General features: G+C 36.3%; 2 protein-coding genes across 2 annotated transcripts; one reads left to right on the forward strand and one right to left on the reverse strand.

The window, feature by feature from the left end:
- Positions 1 to 7,545: 7,545 nt before the first annotated feature.
- LOC145678996 (uncharacterized) lies at positions 7,546 to 8,904 on the forward strand. The gene has a single exon (XM_081749597.1). It carries the CDS (start codon positions 7,546 to 7,548, stop codon positions 8,902 to 8,904), a length of 1,359 nt encoding a protein of 452 aa, XP_081605723.1.
- Positions 8,905 to 18,194: 9,290 nt separating this feature from the next.
- On the reverse strand, positions 18,195 to 19,982 carry LOC145678997 (uncharacterized). Its single transcript, XM_081749598.1, has one exon. The coding sequence runs from the start codon at positions 19,980 to 19,982 to the stop codon at positions 18,195 to 18,197; it is 1,788 nt and encodes a 595-aa protein (XP_081605724.1).
- Positions 19,983 to 20,309: the final 327 nt, after the last annotated feature.

Raw genomic sequence — 20,309 nt, forward strand, 5'->3', positions numbered from 1 at the left:
CAAGGAGATGCGTTGTCGCCATTATTATTTAACTTTGTGCTGGAATACGCCATAAGGAAAATCAAAGATAGCAACCTGGGTCTAGAGTTGAACGGCATTCACCAAGTTATGGCATATGCTGATGTAAATTTAATAGGGGATGATAGGAGAACAGTAGAAATATATGTAGAGATCTTATTAAATGCTTGCAGACACATGGGTTTAGAAGTAAATGCAGAGAAAACTAAATACATGGAAGTGTGTCGGGACCGTAATACTGCAAATTGTGGAGGCGTTAAAATATTAAATAATACTTTTGATGAAGTGGATACTTTCAAATCTTTAGGATCAATATTAACAGAGGAAAATCATATTCACGAAGAAATTAAATGTCGAGTAAAAACAGGGAATTCGTGTTACTATTCGGTTCAAAATCTCTTGTCGTCGCGAATTCTGTCGAGGAATTTGAAGCTTAAAATATATAAAACGATAATCATGCCTGTTGTTCTGTATGGTTGCGAAACATGGTCGCTTACTCTGAGGGAAGAACATAGACTGAAAGTATTTGAGAACAGGATCCTGAGAAGAATATTCGGACCCAAGAGGAACGAGAATGGGGAATGGCGGAAGCTTCATAACGAGGAACTACATAGTTTATACGGTTTACCCAACATTGTTAGGGTCATCAAGTCTAGGAGGTTTAGGTGGGCAGGTCATGTAGCTAGAATGGAAGAAAGTAGAAACGCTTTCAAAGTCTTGACTGGTAGACCCATGGAAAACGACCATTAGGAAGACCTAGGCGCAGATGGGAGGATAATATTAAGATGGACCTCGCAGAGATAGGAATACAAAGTAGAAACTGGATGCAATTAGCTAAGGATAGAAGTCAGTGGAGAGCTTTTGTGAACGCGGCACTGAACCTCCGGGTTCCATAGGCCATAGAGTTAGTTAGTTTAATGTGTGTAAATGTTTAACTTATTACGTACTACAAGCCTCCTAGACTTGACGACCCTCACAATGTTGGGTAAACCGTATAAATTATGTAGTTCCTCGTTATGAAGTTTCCGCTATTCCCCATTCCCGTTCCTCTTAGGGCCGAATATTTGTCTCAGGATCTTGTTCTCAAATACTTGCAGTCTATGTTCTTCCTTCAGAGTAAGCGACCATGTTTCGCAACCATACAGAACAACAGGCATGATTATCGTTTTGTATATTTTAAGCTTCAGATTCCTCGACAGAATTCGCGACGACAAGAGATTTTGAACCGAATAGTAACACGAATTCCCTGCTTTAGTCGACATTTAATTTCTTCGTGAATATGATTTTCCTCTGTTAATACTGATCCTAGATATTTGAAACTATCCTCTTTATCAAAATTATTATTTAATATTTTAACGCATCCATAATTTGCCGTATTACGGTCCCGACGCACTTCCATGTATTTAGTTTTCTCTGTATTTACTTCTAAACCCATGTCCCTACAAGCGTTTAATAAGATCTCTGCACTTCTTTCTATTGTTCTCCTATCATCACCTATTAAATTTACATCATCAGCATCTGCCATAACCTGGTGAATACCGTTCCACTCTAGGGCCTGGTTGCTATCTTTGATTTTCCTTATAGCGTATTCCAGAACAAAGTTAAATAATAATGGCGACAACGCATCTCCTTGTTTCAGGCCATTTTCGACGTGAAAGCTCGTAGACAAAAAATTTCCTACTCGGGCTTTACTTTGGGATTCATTTTAATATATCTTAATTAAATCAGCTGTCGAGTTTACGAAGGCACTTAAATCATTTCCTTCCGGGTCATCAGGAGGTATGGACAGTCTCCGTCCTTCAATATTAAAGGACCTCCTACTCTCCCAAGACTGCAAAACTAAAGACCACCTGATTAACGCCATCTGCGATTTTCTCCACCTGATTATTTCCGGTGATGTGCCCACGGAAATTAGACCTATTTTCTTTGGAGCATCACTAATAGCTTTGAGGAAGAAAAGTGGCGGCATTCGTCCTATCGCAATAGGCAATGTGTGGAGGAGATAATCAGCCAAAATCATTTGCCATAGAATTAGAGAACCTCTAACACATTTTCTATCCCCACACCAACTGGGAGTTTGCGTCTCACATGGAGCAGAAGCAGCAGTCCACGCTGCTCGTATGTACTACTCTTTTCCACACCAGCAGGAGAAAGTGTTTCTGAAAATAGACTTCAGAAACGCATTTAACGAATTGAATCGTGACTCTATGCTCATACAGGTTAAAAACAGTTTTCCATCAATTTATCGATACGTACATCAGTGCTACTCGCAACCGAGCAACTTATACTTCGGAGATGAAATAATCCTCTCTCAGCGTGGCGTACAACAAGGCGACCCTCTTGGCCCTGGTTTGTTCGCATTAACTTTACAATCCATCGTTAATAGTATCAATACAGAACTGAACATATGGTATTTGGATGACGGAACTATAGCTGGAGACAAGGATACAGTACTAGAGACATTAGAAATGATCCGTAGACGGGCTAAGGAGATCGGATTGCAAATGAATTTCTCCAAATGTGAGGTCAGCTTTCTCGGAGTTTCCAATGAGCAGTCTAATAACCTCTTCAAGCTGTTTCACGAAGCCGCCCCTGGGATTCAAAGAATTTCGACAGATGACGCCAGCTTATTAGGAGCAGCATTATCTAATGAGGCAAGACGAACAATATTAAAAGACAAAATTTCTAAATTAGAATTCTTCTTTACACGTCTTTCCTTGATTTCAGCTCACTCTGCCTTTTACCTATTACGCGCCTCATTGTCCATGCCAAGGCTGCTATACTTTCTTCGCTGTGCCCCTTCTTGGCGGGATGCTGATCTACTGGAATGCTATGACAACACCTTGAAAACCGGTCTAGAGTCTATCCTGAATTGTTCACTCAACAATAACTGTTGGTTGCAGGCGTCCCTCCTGTTAACCACGGAGGTCTCGGCATTCGTCGCGCCATGGATCTGGCTATTTCATCCTTTCTGTCTTCATTCTATGGCGCTAAGTCTTTGATCGAGACCATTCTCCAACAAGATCTTAGCCTAGTATTGGATTCGGATGTCAACGATAGCATTGCTAAGTGGTCATCTATAGTGGGATCAGATCCCCCTGACCTTGATAAGAGAGGACTACAATCCTCTTGGGACGATCCTCTTATAAATCATCACTTTTCAGCTCTGCTTCAGTCATCCGGTAACCCAGAAGATAAGGCCAGACTTCTAGCTACATCATCTCCAGAAGCAGGCGCTTGGCTCCATGCTATCCCGCCACCTCCTTTAGGATTACATCTTCCCAATGACAGTTTTCGAATTGCCAGTACACTGCGTTTGGGAGCAGATGTTTGCGAGCAACACAGATGTCCTGCCTGTAGAAGTGTCGTAGACAAGAAGGGCCTTCATGGACTCTCCTGTGCCAATAGTGCGGGCAGACATTCACGACACTCCAGCGTCAACGACATTATCATGAGGCACTAATTTCAGCAGGCGTTCCTTCTATATGCGACCCGTTGGGATGCAGTCGTGCAGACGGTAAGAGGCCAGATGGTATGACCCTAACACCGTGGAAGAAAGGAAAATCACTTCTATGGGATTTTACTTGTTCCGACACCTTCGCCCCTTCAAATCTGCATTCTTCCTCAGCACAAGCTGGCAACGTGGCTGCTCGCCGGAAAACAGAAAAGCGCAGGAAGTATAGCAATTTACTCGACAAATATCATTTTGTCGCTATAGCTGTCGAATCGGGTGGTTCATGGGGTCCCGAAGGACTTAATTTTATAAAAGAAGTTAGTCACCGCATTTATTTATCGTCAGGAGACGCTAGAGCAACCTCTTTTCTACTGCAACACATCAGTATGACAGTACAAAGAGGGAACGTTGCATCAGTTTTGGGAACCCTACCCTCTGGTAAGGAACTGGAGGAGATCTTTTGTCTGTAATCTCGGCGAAGGTTTGAGGATGCTATTGCGAGGCTTATTACAATAACATGTATTAGTGGATAATTATATTTTGATATTCTGTAAAATATAAATTGTGTACTGTTCAAGGAATGTAATCTTTTGTAGTTTTGCCAGCGGACTTAATGCAATTTGGGTTCTGTGCGTAAAATTGTTCATATCTGGTTCCTTTTTTTTTCTTTTTTTGCTGTTTTGCATACTGTTTTGCTGTTTTTCTATCGCTATTAAAATTTGCATGTGTTACTACTAAAAGACTCACAGAGGAATATTTGTAGTAATAATTGTAGGAACATCATTGTATATTTTTCAAATGTTGTACATGTTGAATGTGATGAACGTGTAGAATCTGTTACATTGTCGTCTTAATTAATCTAATTAACATTTTCGGTATTCCAAGTTCTGTAAGAACGTTGTATAATGTTTCTCTCCTAACCGAGTCGTGCGCCTTTCTAAAATCAATAGATAGTTGATGTACCGGGGTATTATATTCCCACTTTTTTTTCGAGTATTTGGCAAATGGTAAATATTTGGTCGATAGTTGATCGATTTCGTCTAAATCTGCACTGATAATCTCCAATAATTTCCTCTGCGTATGGGGTGAATCTTGCTAATAGAATATTTGAAAGGATTTTATAGGATGTTGACAGAAGAGAAATGCCTCGATAATTATTACAGTCAGTTTTGTCGCCTTTCTTGTGAATTGGAACAATGGTTGATTCCTTCCACTCTTGTGGAAATTCTACCTTGTTCCAGATAAGGAGAATGAGTTTGTGTATCTTGTTCCACAATTTTTCGCCTCCAGCTAAAATTAACTCAGCAGGAATTTCATCTACACTCGGAGATTTGTGTTTCTTTAATTTCTTTATAGCGGTTTCTACTTCTATTCGGTTGGGTTCTGGAATATACCGTTCTGCGGTGTGTATCTCCTTTTCTTCACACGCACACTAGTTTTTGGTTGCGTGTTAAGCAAATCGTCAAAGAAATCTTTCCATCTATTTAAGATGCTATCCGTGTCAGTGAGAACTGTATCGTCAGATTTCTTTAATATATAAGCACGAGATTGATAGCCTTTCTTAAATTCGTTGATTCCCTTATACATGTCCCGGATGTTTTTATTTTTACTATTATCTTCAAGTTCCTTAATTCTAGCTTTTAAAAAATCACGTTTCTTTGTTCTAAAAGTTTTGGAACATTCACGCCTGATATTTGCGAAATTTTGTGTAGTCATTTCATTCGGATTTTGTAGCCAGCGTAAGTTTGCCTGTTTTCTCTTCTCTGCTAGTTTTATGCATTCCTGGTCGAACCAGGGTTTATTCCTACGTATTGCCGCGTGTCCCAATTGAAGGGTAAGGGGAAAAAACAAGGAATGTCCATGTATGTGCTTGTTCGGGTGCTTTGTCCTATCTGTTGGTGACTCTTGGTACTATTTGACTGTATATGCCATGCATACGTAGATGTAAAAATGTCCATGTAAAACGGGCAAAAGATGTAACTAACTCTATTCTTCTTACGCGGTTTTCAATATTAAATCGCAGTTTTCTCAAAAATGCAGTTTTGTGACATTCCTTCTTTTTTTCCCTTACCCTTCAATTTTTCTTTTGCTGAAATTTTAATGCTATCTCTAATTTCAATCCAGGTATCCTCAACACTAGTGCACTCCGAATCTTCTAAACCGAGAATCTATTCGAAACTTCAATCTTCAAACTTCAATCTCTTCTAATTTCTTTAAATTGAATCTCTCCGTTTTCGGCAATGTATATTACCTTTATTCAACGATAACCTCTCTCATATTATTGCTGCTACCAGGTAGTGGTCAGTGTCACAATCAGGCCCTCTAAACGACCGGACATTAATTATGCTAGATTGCCTTCTTCTATCTACTAAAACGTGATCAATTTGATTATGTGTTTTTCCGTCTGGTGATGTCCAAGTGTATTTATGAATGTCGCGATGTGGGAATTTTGTACTCTTCAGGATTAGGTTTTTGGATATTGCAAAGTTCACGAGTCTAACACCGTTGTCATTACTTTCCTTATGCAGACTTTCGTTCCCTATAATCGGTTTGAAAATATCCTCTCGTCCTACCTTCGCATTGAAATCCCCTAATAGAATTTTCATATGGTATCGCGGGAGTTGGTGAAATATCCGTTCCACTTCTTCGTAAAAACTGTCTTTTATATCGTCATCCTTATCTTCAGTTGGGGCATGCATATACAACAAAAATTTTGGAAATGTACTTTTATCCTCTAATCAGTATCAAGTGTGAGAGAGTGGGGCAAGGAGAACAAGTGGGGTACAAAGGTTCATTGACTTTGTTGATGACCTGATAGTCAATGTCGTAAAAAAGACTATCTGATATTCCATACGGAAAGGTGTAACTGCTTATACAATTTTGACGACATTAGAATGTTAAAGATTAGGTTCTGGGGCAAGAGTGATATATTTTTAATTCATTAAGTATATAATAATTCATTGAATATCCCTGTATTGCACGCATGTCTGTGACAGAACAAAATGTCATGAAAATCTAAAATTTGTCCAAAAGTGCACATCCCCACTTTTTCCCTTCTTCCATTTTACAAGGATTTTTAAACGGCCATAGCAGGCTAACAAAAAAACTTTCCCCTCTTTTCGATATATTGAATGAAACTACTCAGCGTGCTCTTTAAGATGGCATGAAAATCTAAATGTTGTACAAAAGTGGAATCCCCTTTTTTCCCTGGACTCTTCCTATATATTTATCCTGTGTCCGCCGGTTCGTCTGAGTGACAAAAAATGTGAAGAACTACTGGATTGGCTCACTATCATTTTTGGACAGGATATAGAGTTGAGTTGATTTTGAATTTAACGTCCCGTTCAGCAGCGAGGCGATATGAGACATGGACCCACTGATTAACGTGGAATCCGAACCACATGAGCTTCCGCCGGGAATCGAACAAGGGTTTCCTACGCCAAAAGCGCTAGCACTAACTGCTTACCCGCGAAGGAGCTCTGGACATGATATAGAGTATTAAGCGTTAGGAATCGAGTTCATTATGGAAGGGAATCATCCACTTGATCCTAAGATATGAACAATCCAAAATAGATTTCTCGTATATTATATACTGTTTACCCGCGGACATTAGGTCTCTCGACACTTCTGCGCATGACAGAAGTAGAACAGTCCACTACAAAAAATAGGTATGTGTAGGTACAGGCAACAAGTGTTCGTTTTCTCCTCTGGGAGCGACTCTGGGGGCGAGAGAAAGAAGGCTGGAAGTTTAAACATAGTTGCCAAGCTACATAAATTGGATGCAGATCAGCAGTACATTCTAGTCAGGCGATGATGTCACGCAGTGAATAGAGCGCGCGCATTTTAAATGCAGCCTAGCTTTGTGTTTCTAGGGGTTTCGATATTCGGTTGATTGCGCCAAATACTCGCGCGAGGACATAAGCTATTGTCTTTCTCTACAGTAGACACACGTTTGTGGTTGTGCAGTTTACTGTTTTTTCTAGTTCTTTCTCTCACCTGTTTCGTGTTTATGCTTGCGCTTGTGTGTTGTGTGTGTGTGTGTACGTGCGTTGTTTTGTGTATATTTTAATACGATGGAGCCAATACCGTCAACCAGTGCTGGCGTGAAGAAACACTTACGTAGTGCCGAGAAAAGACTAATCCATAATGTGGTGACATTTTGTGACAAAGAAGCGCTAGAAGACCGTCTTCTAATTCCCCTTTCTCAGGCTACCAAACGTGCAAGTGTAATTGCGAAAGTTTCAGAGTCAACTGTGAAAAGAATTCGTAGAGAAGCGAAAGGTGAAGATGTGCCGAAATTTCAATCGCCAAAAAAGCGCCAGAAAAAGGCCACTATCGAGAACATAGCTTTGGACGATTTTGATAGAGACGTTATAAGGAGAGTTATACATGAATTTTATGCGAACGGGAAAAAAGTTCCTACTATCCCCAAATTGCTTCCTGTGTTTCAAACACGTATTATTTTTCGGTGGCAACGCGAAACTTTAAGGAGAGTTTTACATGAAATCGGTTTTAGTTTCAAGAAGTGTCAGAACAATCGAAAGTTTATAATGGAGCGGAGTGATATAGTGTTAGCTAGAACTCAATATTTGAGAACAGTACGACGTTACAGGAACGAAAAAAGACCGATCGTATTTTTGGATGAATCGTGGATAGACAGCAACTTAACCTTCAGCAAATGTTGGCAAAGTGGTGAAGAACATGGAGTTGTGGAAACCGGAAATGCCTCGCGATGCATAATTATTTTATGCGCGGGGGGAGAAATGGGTTTTATACAGAATGCCAATTTAATGTACAAAGCCAATTCGACATCTGGCGATTATCATGGTCAGATGAATTCCACAATCTTCGAAAAGTGGACAAGGGAAAAACTTATTCCAAACCTTCCTGAACATGCTCTGGCCGTTATTGACAATGCGCCATATCACTCAATACAATTAAACAAACCCCCAACATCATCTAACAAAAAGCAAGAGATCATGAATTGGCTTTCTGTAAACAACGTTCCTCATTCCCCAGACATGCGTAAAATTGAACTGCTAGACCTGGTGAAAAAGAACGCACCCACAACGAAGATATTCAAATTCGACATGATGCTCCAAGAGCATGGATTCATGGCTTTGAGATTACCCCCATACCATTGCGACATTAATGCCATTGAGTACGTTTGGGCAGATGTGAAAAGGTTTATCCGTGACCGAAATGTAACTGGAGATCTAGATATGATGACTCTGTTTAAGTACACTGAGCAGGCGATTAACAGTGTTACCGTGGAAGAGTGGAAAAAGCATTACTCTCATGTGGTGTCATTGGAAAATACGTATTGGGAGAGAGATGGAATCATTGAAGAAGTATGTGATCCTATAGTGATTAGTGTAAGTGCGAGTGATGATGATGATGACAGTGATTATTCTGATGACAGTGATGAATGAACGGATATAACCTAAGGTGAGCTGTTTAGTTTTATTTACTTATTTTGTTTAAAATGCTATTTCTTTATTTTGTTGTTTAACATTTTATTACTTATTTATTTATTTAGTTTACTTATTTTATTGCCTTCAGTTGTTACTACTGCGCACTGGAATGTGAGACAATGATAGCTAAAGGAATCTGCTATATCCTATTATTAAAGTACTATCACCGGTGGATGAATTGTTACGCTCGTTACCTTGCAATTAAGGGGTCTCAGGTTCGATTCCCGGTGGAGACTCAGGTGGCTCGGTCCCACGTTAAACTGTGAAATTTCATCTTGAGAGGACATCGCCAGCACATAGACATGAACAACAAACTAGCATCAGTTCTTCTTATCATGGCTCTTGGGCTCTCTTTTAGCAATTTAATGCGCGAATTAGTTGTTAGAAACCATTATATCTCCCCCCCCCCCAATTGATGCACTCGAACAAAAATCATTCTACCACACATTTCACTACTACCGGTAATAATCACCGATTATCGTGCTTTCAGTGATGCAGGCCCACTTCGATTTCATTCTCATATTATTATTCATAAATGGGGGCGCGGTGGTAGAGCGTTCACCTCCGTTGCTTGGGGTCCCTGGTTCGATCCCAGCTCGCGACGTGTGGACCTTGTGTGAACATCGTGCTCGTGGGTTTTCTCGGGGTTCTCCTGTTTCCTCCCACTTTCTTCATTCCACCATTTCATTTCTCATCATCAGTCTCCTTTAGCCTAGCCGGCATAACCGTGGGACGTAAAATTTAAGATTTCATTTTTTTATTCATAAAATCTTATCAGCTATAGTTTTGGTGCCGGGTTGGTAACACTGTTCTAACAAACCACACTCGCCAATAACCAATGCCTTCCTTCCTCTTCTTCTTTTACATTTCTCTCCTTTCATTAACATAGACTCTCCTTGGCACTCTGCCGAATGGGCGAACAGTAGATATACGGTGCATTTACAAATCCAAATGTCTCCTGTGTTGTATGCAACCCAAATGTACGTATACGTCAAGTTGGTTGCATATAATCCAAATCAAACATCTTTATGTGTTGAACAGTGACATTGGTACTTACTTTATTTTCCACTGCGTGAAAATCCGGCATATCGGGATGAGGGGTGGCAAACATTAAATCCGGCCCTGCCTGTATAGACATTATCTCTTGTATTTGCAAGGTTTTATAAATAATTGGAGCGATTTCACAACTCTATAATAACTGTATTACTATTTTATTGCGATAATTTTTTCACACGCATAGAAAAACTCAAGAAGTTTTTGTTAACAATTACAAATGTTAGACATGTGCCCCCTTAGTGATTCGAGAGACATCAAGCCGAAAATCAAGTTCTTCCCACACTCGCAGCAGCATGTCCCTATCAATGAGTTCAAAAGCATTGTTAATGCGGGCTCGCAGTTCTGACAAGCTTTACCAAAGTACAAAGAGGCTAAAGCTATAGCAACCAACATTACACAACTTATTAGGAGGATTACATGCATAACAGGCACAAACAATTTGCTTGGCCTTTCCGAAAACAAGAATCAGTATTCATGCCATGTACGGCAACCATCCTTGCAAAACTTATTGGCAGGATTGCATAGATTACAGGCGCAGAGTATTCACTGATGCAAGATAAACTTTTATACACCCAAATTTCAAATTTAAAATATTAGACCTGGTTTCTGTGAGAAACAGAAAATGTGGTCTTCACGGTAGGTTTCCACATTGAATATTGAAATGAAAATGAAATGAATTACTAAAAATGAATGATTATAAAATAATTGATGGAATGGAAATGTGTGAGAAAAGGAGGAAACCCCTGGAAAACCAGTGGATAACATGTCCACCACAAACTAGCGTGACTTGGAATTGAACTGTCACGCCAAAAATGAGCGGTCTATCAACGAGCCACCCTGCCCTCCTGCAACGTATCTTTCTCGCTTCGAGTGTTTGAAAAAAAATTGGGTGTATTGGAATTATACTATTATTTAGTTAAACGCTCCGAAAAAGCTCGTAATTTCAACAAAATTGTCTCCTGCAATTTCTCATTTTCTTTCTCATTTTTCTTTTCCCCACGTTTGTACTTATTTCCTTCAAATATTAAGCATGTTTAGCTTATTTTAAAACTGATACAATAATGTTATTTTTAAAAAGATCAATACCCATCAATAGACATAGCAATAACATTTAATTTAAAAATGAGTGTGATTTACAAACAATAAAAGTAACAAAAATAATTTGCAAGTGCTTGCAATAGAATATAAATGAATGTAAATTATTAAAATTATTCTTAAATTATATATATATATATATATATATATATATATATATATATATATATATATATATATATATATATATATATATATATATTAAAAAATATAATAGTTCTATACATGAATGTAAAAAAAAAATTCTAAAGTGGGTCTTATAGTGTTAATAATCCAACTGTCTCAAGCAGCTAGCGTTTTCAAATCGCAATGAAATAGGCCCAGAATTTGAATTTCGAAGGGACTCATGCTGACGTTGGCTTTCTCAGAGATCTATGTCGTCCCCCCCAATTAAATAGTAGGATGGCAAATGTATAATTGTTTGAAAAATATATGTAAACCTTTAATGGTTAGATTAATATAGATAGAATAAAAACATGAAACAAGCAACAAGATGATAAATAATATGTTCAACAGTTATACAAATGCATAACAAAAACACACCAAATGAATGTCAGAGAGTTTTTCAAAAACTCTGGTGAAACATAGGCAGCATTGCGGAAAATAAATTCTGAGAGTCACCCTGCAATGTCCCACGAGGCTACTTTCTCAGGTAGGTTTCTGTCCCGCACTTATTAGTTCAAGGAACAATGACGCCTTGTACCATTTTATGTTGTTGTTGTAACTGTAGTTCAGCGTCCATATTCAGCACTGAGGCTATATGAGACATAGACCTACAGTTTAAGATGGATTCCAAACCATGATAATGTTACCATTGGTAATCGAACCCGAGATTCTGTAAACCAAAGCCACGTGCGCTTGACACTATTCATTCATTTTATATTTAATTGAAAAGTCACTCCTGAACATATATACTACTCATATACAAGTAAATATGAAGATAGGTAACAACTGTAACTCTTAAAAAATACATTGAATCTTTGTATTATAACGTCTATATTGACCTTGATTTCAATACACTTAACCCTGGAAAGAAACTTTACAAGTAGCATAAGATTTCCTAGTAAGTTATGAGGTTTTCATCATCTTATCCTCGACTGATTTCAATACCAATAAATAGAAATAATCCTTAAGAGGCCTCATCCCGGCGAAATTAAAATACCGCTAATTTTACAGTAATTATGTGATATCTTCAAATAGATAAAAGATAATTAAAATGTGGAACAGGAGCGCCCTAGACAATATTATTTTGCGTGAGGTACCGTTATCACAAGTCACCTAGTGGCTTTCCGTTTTCAGCCATTTAGAAACGCGAAAATAAATGCCGATTTTCAAAATGGCTTGAAATCGAAAGCAGATAAGTGAGTCGTGATAATGGTATCCCATGTAAAATGGTATTATCTAGGGCGCTCTTGTTCCACATTTCGATTATCTTATTGTCTATTTGAAGATAACACATAATTACTGTAAAATTAGTGGTATTTTAATTTCGCCGGGATGAGGCCTCTTAAGTATCTAAGAATACACAGGCATATATTATTACAAATATTTTTAAACTTGAAGGTGAATTTTCCATCTTGTTCTTATGTGATTTCTTCAGAAACTGGGCCCCATTGAAAGTACACAGTATGTTTCATAAAAATCGGTCAATTCTTAGGAAAATCATGTTATTTTTTTCTTTACGACAGGATTAATACATAGACTTGACTAACTAGTTTCGACCCCAAGTCTCTCTAATACAAAACAAAGTTGTTTATTATTATTATTATTATTATTATTATGAAAATCAAAATTTAAAAAAAAAATATGGAACATATTTTCTTAACGGTGGTAAATTTTCATTCTAACCTGATTTCTAACCCAAGTAGTAAAGAAGGCTCAAACAAAATGTAAAACTATTATAGCAAACTCGAATACTTTTTGATTCATTTACAAAAGTTATAGTGAAAAATTGCTTCATTAGACTGTGTATATGTTGAAACTTGAAACATGAATACGTTTTACTATCTTTTATTCTGTTATTCTTGGCTAATTCGAGCTGCTAACAACAGTTTTTTTTTTTTTTTTTTTTTTTTTTTTAATGAAAGCTTGCATGGTATCACATGTCCAATTTCGTTAATATTAGGTAAATGTTATTAAAGTTAGCGTTGAAATGAAAGAGGTGCAAACAGACATAAATACTTGAAGCGTTAGAAAATAGCATCTGCCACTGCTCAGTGCTCAGGCTGACGTGAAACTTACGATGTTGCGGTGATAGTGAATGGAAGGATTCCGCCTTGAAGATGGTGAGTTCGAGTTGGATGCCGAACCTTATAAACATATGTGAGTCGTTTCCTTACCAGAAGATGACACCTGTGACCATAGCTTAAACACGTCGTTTGAGTTGCCAGTGTTGCCATGAGATGTCTTTGGAGAAGTGTACTTCTTCATGTGTTGGTTGAATCGTATTATTTTGATATATATCGTCCACGGTTTAATATAGAAGCATAAAGTAGTTTTTATAGTACACCACCAATATTCAGGGGACTACAACCCAGAGGATTTGGGGAAGTGTGTAATTAGCGATATCCTGAATCTTAAACTTTAACTGAAAAGAGTCTACAGTTCATTGTCGTCCTGGGCGTATGAAGAAGACAAAGAAGGCGTGACTGTAACAACTTCTCGCTTTACTTTTATAAATATTTTCTCTTTTGCTTGTTTATGGTACTATAAGGCAAACAATTGAAGAATTTTTGAAAAATTAAAAATGTCAATATGTACATTTGGAAATTTGTCCATTGAGGGATTTCTCTATTGGAGATTTTGTCCATTCTGGGATTTGCTCAAAATTGTGGTTGACGAATTTGTTCATTTTCACGTTTGAATGACTTGTCTATTAATATAAATGTTCTAGACCCCAAGACTGCGAAGAAATAAATACATCACCTATTAAAATGACAAAATAGAAACTATTCGAGTATAGAACCTAGTGTTATTAGCAATTTCTGGTAGGCCTACTCAATAGCCGGCGTCTGTGACACGAACAAATACATCTTTAATTCTGACAGGTGTAAGACGGTCTCCAGGAGGGCTGAGATCAAGCATCATGAAGTACAAATAATTACAAACCACTCCATTTCATCTATCCAAATCTTTTGTATTTCAATACACCCAAAATATGTTGTCACTACGTTATTTTTACCTCTATACAATCAAATACAATTTAATTCCATTTTGTTTCCAAAATATTTTAATCAATTACTTACCTACTATAGTAAAAATCAACATAAAATTGATATGCGAATTAACAAATAGACAGCATTAAAGTGCAAGAAAAGCTTTTAGAGAATAACATGAAACAACCATTAGTGTAATTCGTTTGGACACTTTTAAAACATTACTGAACTGCATGATAGTACAGCTAACAACGAACAATGCAAGTCAATACTTTTTTGTTCTCGAGACCGAAGCTATACATCCTTTGTTCCAAGTTCCGTCACAAATGTGTACTAGCATATGTCTCTTTCACGTTACATCTTTGAATCATTAGAATTGCGAATAACCAAATGAGAATGGGTATTTTATTTCTTATTTATTCACCTTTGATTGGCCCCAATTAAGCGGCAGTACAATACCATTAAGTACATATTTGAACAATAATAAAACATTACAATATATATATATATATATATAAAGAAACAATAATGGAAATAAAGTACAACTGGGTGTGTATAAGAAAAGGGTAGAAATGATCATCATCAAATATCCATCAATGCACTAAGTAAACAGATACACTGATACGGAAGCACAAATTGAAATACAGAATAATTAGCTACATAATGTAGATAAGTAGGAAAAACATGAATAGGATAGTTTCCATATACACAGAAAATACACGAAACAATAGAAATTTAGTATAAGGTACAAGAGAGAATTTTTTTCATATACACCGAAAATTCACGAAAGAATGATAGAAATTTAAAATATTTCATAAGATATTAGCAAGAATAAAAATATATGAAATACATGAACAGGAACCTATATAGTTATGCATTATATATGTAAATTACATTAACAATAACATTTAGGAAAATATCATATAGCGTGATAGTTACTCACAATCAGCTTTATACTACTCCCAGTAATGTTGTGTCACCTGCTTCTTATCCCGAGACAGCCCAAGGGGTGCCTCGGAGGCACCCTGGTCCACTTTTAATGTCATTAATCCTAATAGATATTTCGTCCCATGTCCTGCGCTCTAGAATTCTCCTATCTCTTTGAAATACACCCTCTGATTGCATTTCCTAAGCATTTTTTAAATTTTACCTCAGAAAAAATAGGGTTATTTTTTTTATACCAACGTAAAGGCCCAAGGGGTGCCTATGAGGCTCCTATTGAAATATTTACTTTTCTAATTATTTGATACTGTTTATTTTTTTTATTACCATTGACAAATGATTGCATAGCAAAGTATTGACTAGACTTTTCTATTGATGACGAAAAATAAAAATGGTCCCGGTGGATTCGGGTAGCTTCTATATGCAGCAGGGAGTCTCAGAGGCACCCCTTGGGTCTTTTAAAGGTAAAATTAGCATGGGCTGTCTCGGGTTAAATATATACTCACTACAACAATTTTTAAATTTATCTGGAAGATCGTTATGCGTTTTGAGTAGATTGTATTTAACACTCTTTGTGCCATAACTAGTTGAGTTCATTCTCCTAATATGTAATGTATCTACATCTTGTATAGTAATCATGAATATTGTTATTTTTTAACCTTCAGATTAATATGTGTCTGGAAATTTATAATTTTGAATATTAAAATACTTGTTTGAACTTTTGTAATTAAATTTTCAAGCTTTTGCTATTAGAGTATCTGGGAGGTAATCCATACATTGCTTTCTTTTGCAGAATTGCTAATGTCTTTATATTTGATTGCCTACCATTCTGCCAGATTACCGATGAAGTAAGATAGGTGAGATTGTATGAGTGAATAGTATACTGCTCTAACAGTTGAGTTTGGTACGATATAACGTAAACGACTAGGAACTCCCACAACTGGTGATATCTTCACTGCTAACATTAAGATATGTTTATCCAGTGCTGTAGTCCTAAAATTTTCAGAGGGTATACGCTGATTTGTGATCATCTATCATTGTCATAAGAGACATTGAAGGTCTTTTTTAATGAACAAATGTAAATCGTATGTGTTAACAATATAAAGAATACATCACTGTTTTATAGTCTAAAAGCATTTCGTGCTATTTTGTTGATGACACTCCTTACCTAAATCACAGCATTAATAACATAAATGGATGTAGGTATGGAGAAGGAACCAAATCACTCCGAGAAGGGACAGAAAAAAATCGAGCCGGATTTTTTTTTCGTGACTCATATTTAAACACCTGCTAAGAATATAAGAGGAAAATGGTGATATAGTCACTTTATCATTGGAGTCATGGCCAGATTAAATAAATAAATACATAAATAAATAAATAAATTTTAAGTAGTAAGGAGTTGTTACTGTATGTTTGTGTGTGTTTTGTGTCTTGTATAATTTTGTTGTGTAAATGTAATATTCAGTTTTTTTTATTTCATTTTAGATTTGAAAATAAAGAAGAATAAAAAAACAGAAGCAAAACAGGGCCTCATATAATAATCAGGAATCAGGCTCATAAATAAGCCCCACCCCTTGCATTGGGTAATAAGTACGAAAAAAGAGGAAGAGATAATAAATTAAAAGAGAGAGTTTAAAAAAAAGAGTCAGGGGCAGATGCGTCTGCCAATAAGACCATAATAATTGGCATAGGCAGGGGTAGTGGAGGAATTACGGTACATAAATAAATAAATATAAACGAAACTATACACTTTGAAGCAGGAGATACACTCTCATGACTAAGATTAAGCACAGAGTATACGGCGTGTACCGCCGTGTACCCTCGACTACAACCCTGCTGTTTATCCCATTTCATATTTTCATCCAGTAACAGCCTTAGTATTTTACAGTACTTGCTCTGAGTATAGTCAATTCATTTACCTGTAGTTGGCCAAGGATCTAAGACACACGAATGTTCAGCCTTAAATTAAAAATAACAACCAGTGCTTTGCAGTTAAAGTATACATTTCACGAATTCCTTGAAGAAAAAATATGTCAAATATTTCATTGACTTATAAGCTTAGTACTTACAATTAGAGCAACATTTTGACTGCCACAAAATAATGAATGTACAAATAAGGATTGGAACTTAGTTCAATATTTAATGACATTAACATGTCAAAATAAGAGTGTAAAATATTATCTTATAATTTGTTCCTAAATTTGAATTTATTTCTTGATCAACAGTGTGGTCATATTTTGTCAAATATTGCGTCAATCGCCTAATGAGTCATTGAAATTTTGTGTTTGTTCAAATCTATTTTCGTAATAGTGGGACAATTTCATGCAGGCATTCAATACCATATATTTTAAGAGTAACATTCGAACTGTATATACTTCAATGTTGCTTTGCAAGTGATAATACGAACTTCAATTCAATTTTCAACTATTTTTCTTGGATATTGTTTTATCATTAGTTTCTTCAAGAATACATCTTCTATATTTCGCTTGGAAGAACCAAAGCTTTTTTTTCTGGCTGGAAAATATCTCTATTATCTTTAGTAACTAGGCCTTATCAACTAAAAGTTTAGATTTTTCGTTGCTGTCGAAAATCTTAACAAGATACTGAAAATTAAAATGAAATCATTCAGTTGAACGTTACACGATTATGGTTTTTAGGCTACGAAAAATAAATAATTAAGGCAAATAATGGGTGGAATGATCATATGGATGTAAACGGTAATATCCTGAGAAAAGCCATTGACACGATGTTATGCACCACAAACTTACTTGACCGGATCGAACCAGGGACCCCATGCACCAGAGATAAGCCCTCTACCACTGAGCCACCGTGACAAAATATTGAAGACAACTACCTTAAGCAAGCTATGGATATTCTCAAATTTCAGTACTTCATGCGTTTAAAAGTATAACAAGTAAATACATTTAACAAAAACATATAATTAAATTTGAATAAAATGTTGTTTCAATAATGTACAATCTTGTAAATTATTTTAATTTTTTAGTTTATAGTCCATCTTTTCAAAGCTTCTGCAAGAATTTCTAAGAAGAAAACTATGATAGACGCCAAATATCCTACCAAAAGTAACACAAAACTTCCTACAATGTTCGTGAGGGACAAGGGGTAAAGTGTATCGTCGCGCATTGATACGGATCCAAAAGGCAACAAATATCTCTGTGATTGTAAACTATCTACAATCTCACGTTGCAACTTAATAACTATCCCAGAATCTCGGAAATGACTCAGCAAGTCATTAAAATACTCTACTAAAGGTGATCCTCTTGGAAAATTAAATACTATATTAAAAGTCATTCGATCTTTCTTCATTAAATGCAAATATTCAAAGGTGTCATCAGGAAGATAGTATATTGCTGATATACGGTTTGCTAAAAGTTTCTCGGTCAATAAAGCAATTTTACCACTTTTAGCAAGTTCATACAGTTTAGTAGGATCCTTAATGTTAGATTCTCTTTTAGCTACTGTCTGCAATAGAATGTCAGAAGTTTCCTCAAAATATTCACCCCAACCAACAATATCTGAGCCCCATTCCAACCCTAAGTCTACAAGTTGTTTCCATGTATCTATTGGAATATCATAGATTGGATGGGTTAGAAAAGACACTAGATTACAATTATAAGCAGTAATTAAAAGCATAGCAGTTAAATTAAGTGAAACTATTAAGAACTTGGAAATATTATGTACATGTCCTGGTATCGCCATACCAACGCTAATACCAACGGAGTATAGCAATGAGTAGAAGTAGTTAGAGAAATAGAATGATGTATTTGTAATATATTTAAGTAAAATAGAAAACAAAGTAAGACATATGGAAGTACAGATCATAAAACATAACACCGCTAACCACATATTTACTGAGAAGGGAGAAAATATAGACCATAAGTTGTGCATTCGTTGTGGTTTCGGAACCAAGAAAGTCAAACTTGTCTGAGCATATGGTACACTTTGATCATAATTTAGACTTCTGGACAAGGTGATATAGTCGCCTGGAGATGCTATTTGGTATTCCGTTGACTTTGTACACCCGAAGAAACTCTCAATATTGTCACTGTCAGATGGATATCCCCAAGGAATATCTTTGGTATGCAACTTCCAAGACATGTTATGCTTACGGGAAAACTCTTGGAAAATTCTAAAATCAATTCCATCCTGAGACCCGTCATGGTTAACCATTGTGTAAGGAGGATATATCCACCATAACGCTTTCAACGATTTCCCTTTTAAATCGGAAATTTTATCTTCTTCCAATCCCTTACAATTTAGCTCTGTTCCGTTCAAAGTTTCGATTCTTTGAAATGTTTCAGGGATCAAATTGTCCCCTAAGGCTTGAGTTGATATTTCAATCTGAGATGGTTTAGTTATATTTAGAATATAGATGTAAGGAAAGTATTTAATCCATTTATACTTAAATATTACTTCAACATTTTCTTTTGTATCTTGAGTAATTATAATATACCTTTTTTGTCTTCTATTGGTACTTTTTTGAGAAGCTTTCTTCAGAACATTAAATGTTTTTGATATGTTCTTTGATTCAAGAACAAGAGAATTGCACGCTTCATTCATAGCCACAAGAAAAGGTTTGTAAGTTATTTCATTCGAATTACTAGAGGTATTAATTTTACTTATCATAATAGGTATTAACTCCTGTGAATGTAGACTCGAACAATACTCCTCACAATTTAGCATCACACATCTATCTTCGTGAAAACAATGATCAATAACTGGTGTTAAGAATTCTTGTAAATTTACTTCTTCTAATGATTTTGGCATGATGGTGATTGAATAAACATCTCTTGCAAATAGGGTCAACACGTAAAGTCCAACATATATTGGCATTGTAAATTCCTGCAAAACAAGGAAAGTAAACACGATTAATAAGCGTTAAAAGTAAAATTAACGGAAATCTAATAAAATCACAAATATTAATGTTTGATTTAAATTTTCCTTCTTTTAGATCTATCTGCAGTATACTTCACATATCTACGTGAAGATATTTTAGTATAAAATACACCGTGTTTCAAAACGAATGACCTGATTTTGGACGGTAATAATTATGCTACATGGGACGTGTCAGCAACGAAATGAGTGTTGTTTGCA

The sequence above is a fragment of the Thermobia domestica genome, chromosome 2, assembly GCF_964235325.1.
Source record: "Thermobia domestica chromosome 2, izTheDome1.hap1.1, whole genome shotgun sequence".
Taxonomy (NCBI): domain Eukaryota; kingdom Metazoa; phylum Arthropoda; class Insecta; order Zygentoma; family Lepismatidae; genus Thermobia; species Thermobia domestica.

Bases quoted from the DNA above. Each gene is read 5' to 3' on its own strand.
- LOC145678996 (XM_081749597.1), top strand. From the start codon at position 7,546: ATGGAGCCAATACCGTCAACCAGTGCTGGCGTGAAGAAACACTTACGT.
- LOC145678997 (XM_081749598.1), bottom strand. From the start codon at position 19,982: ATGCCAAAATCATTAGAAGAAGTAAATTTACAAGAATTCTTAACACCA.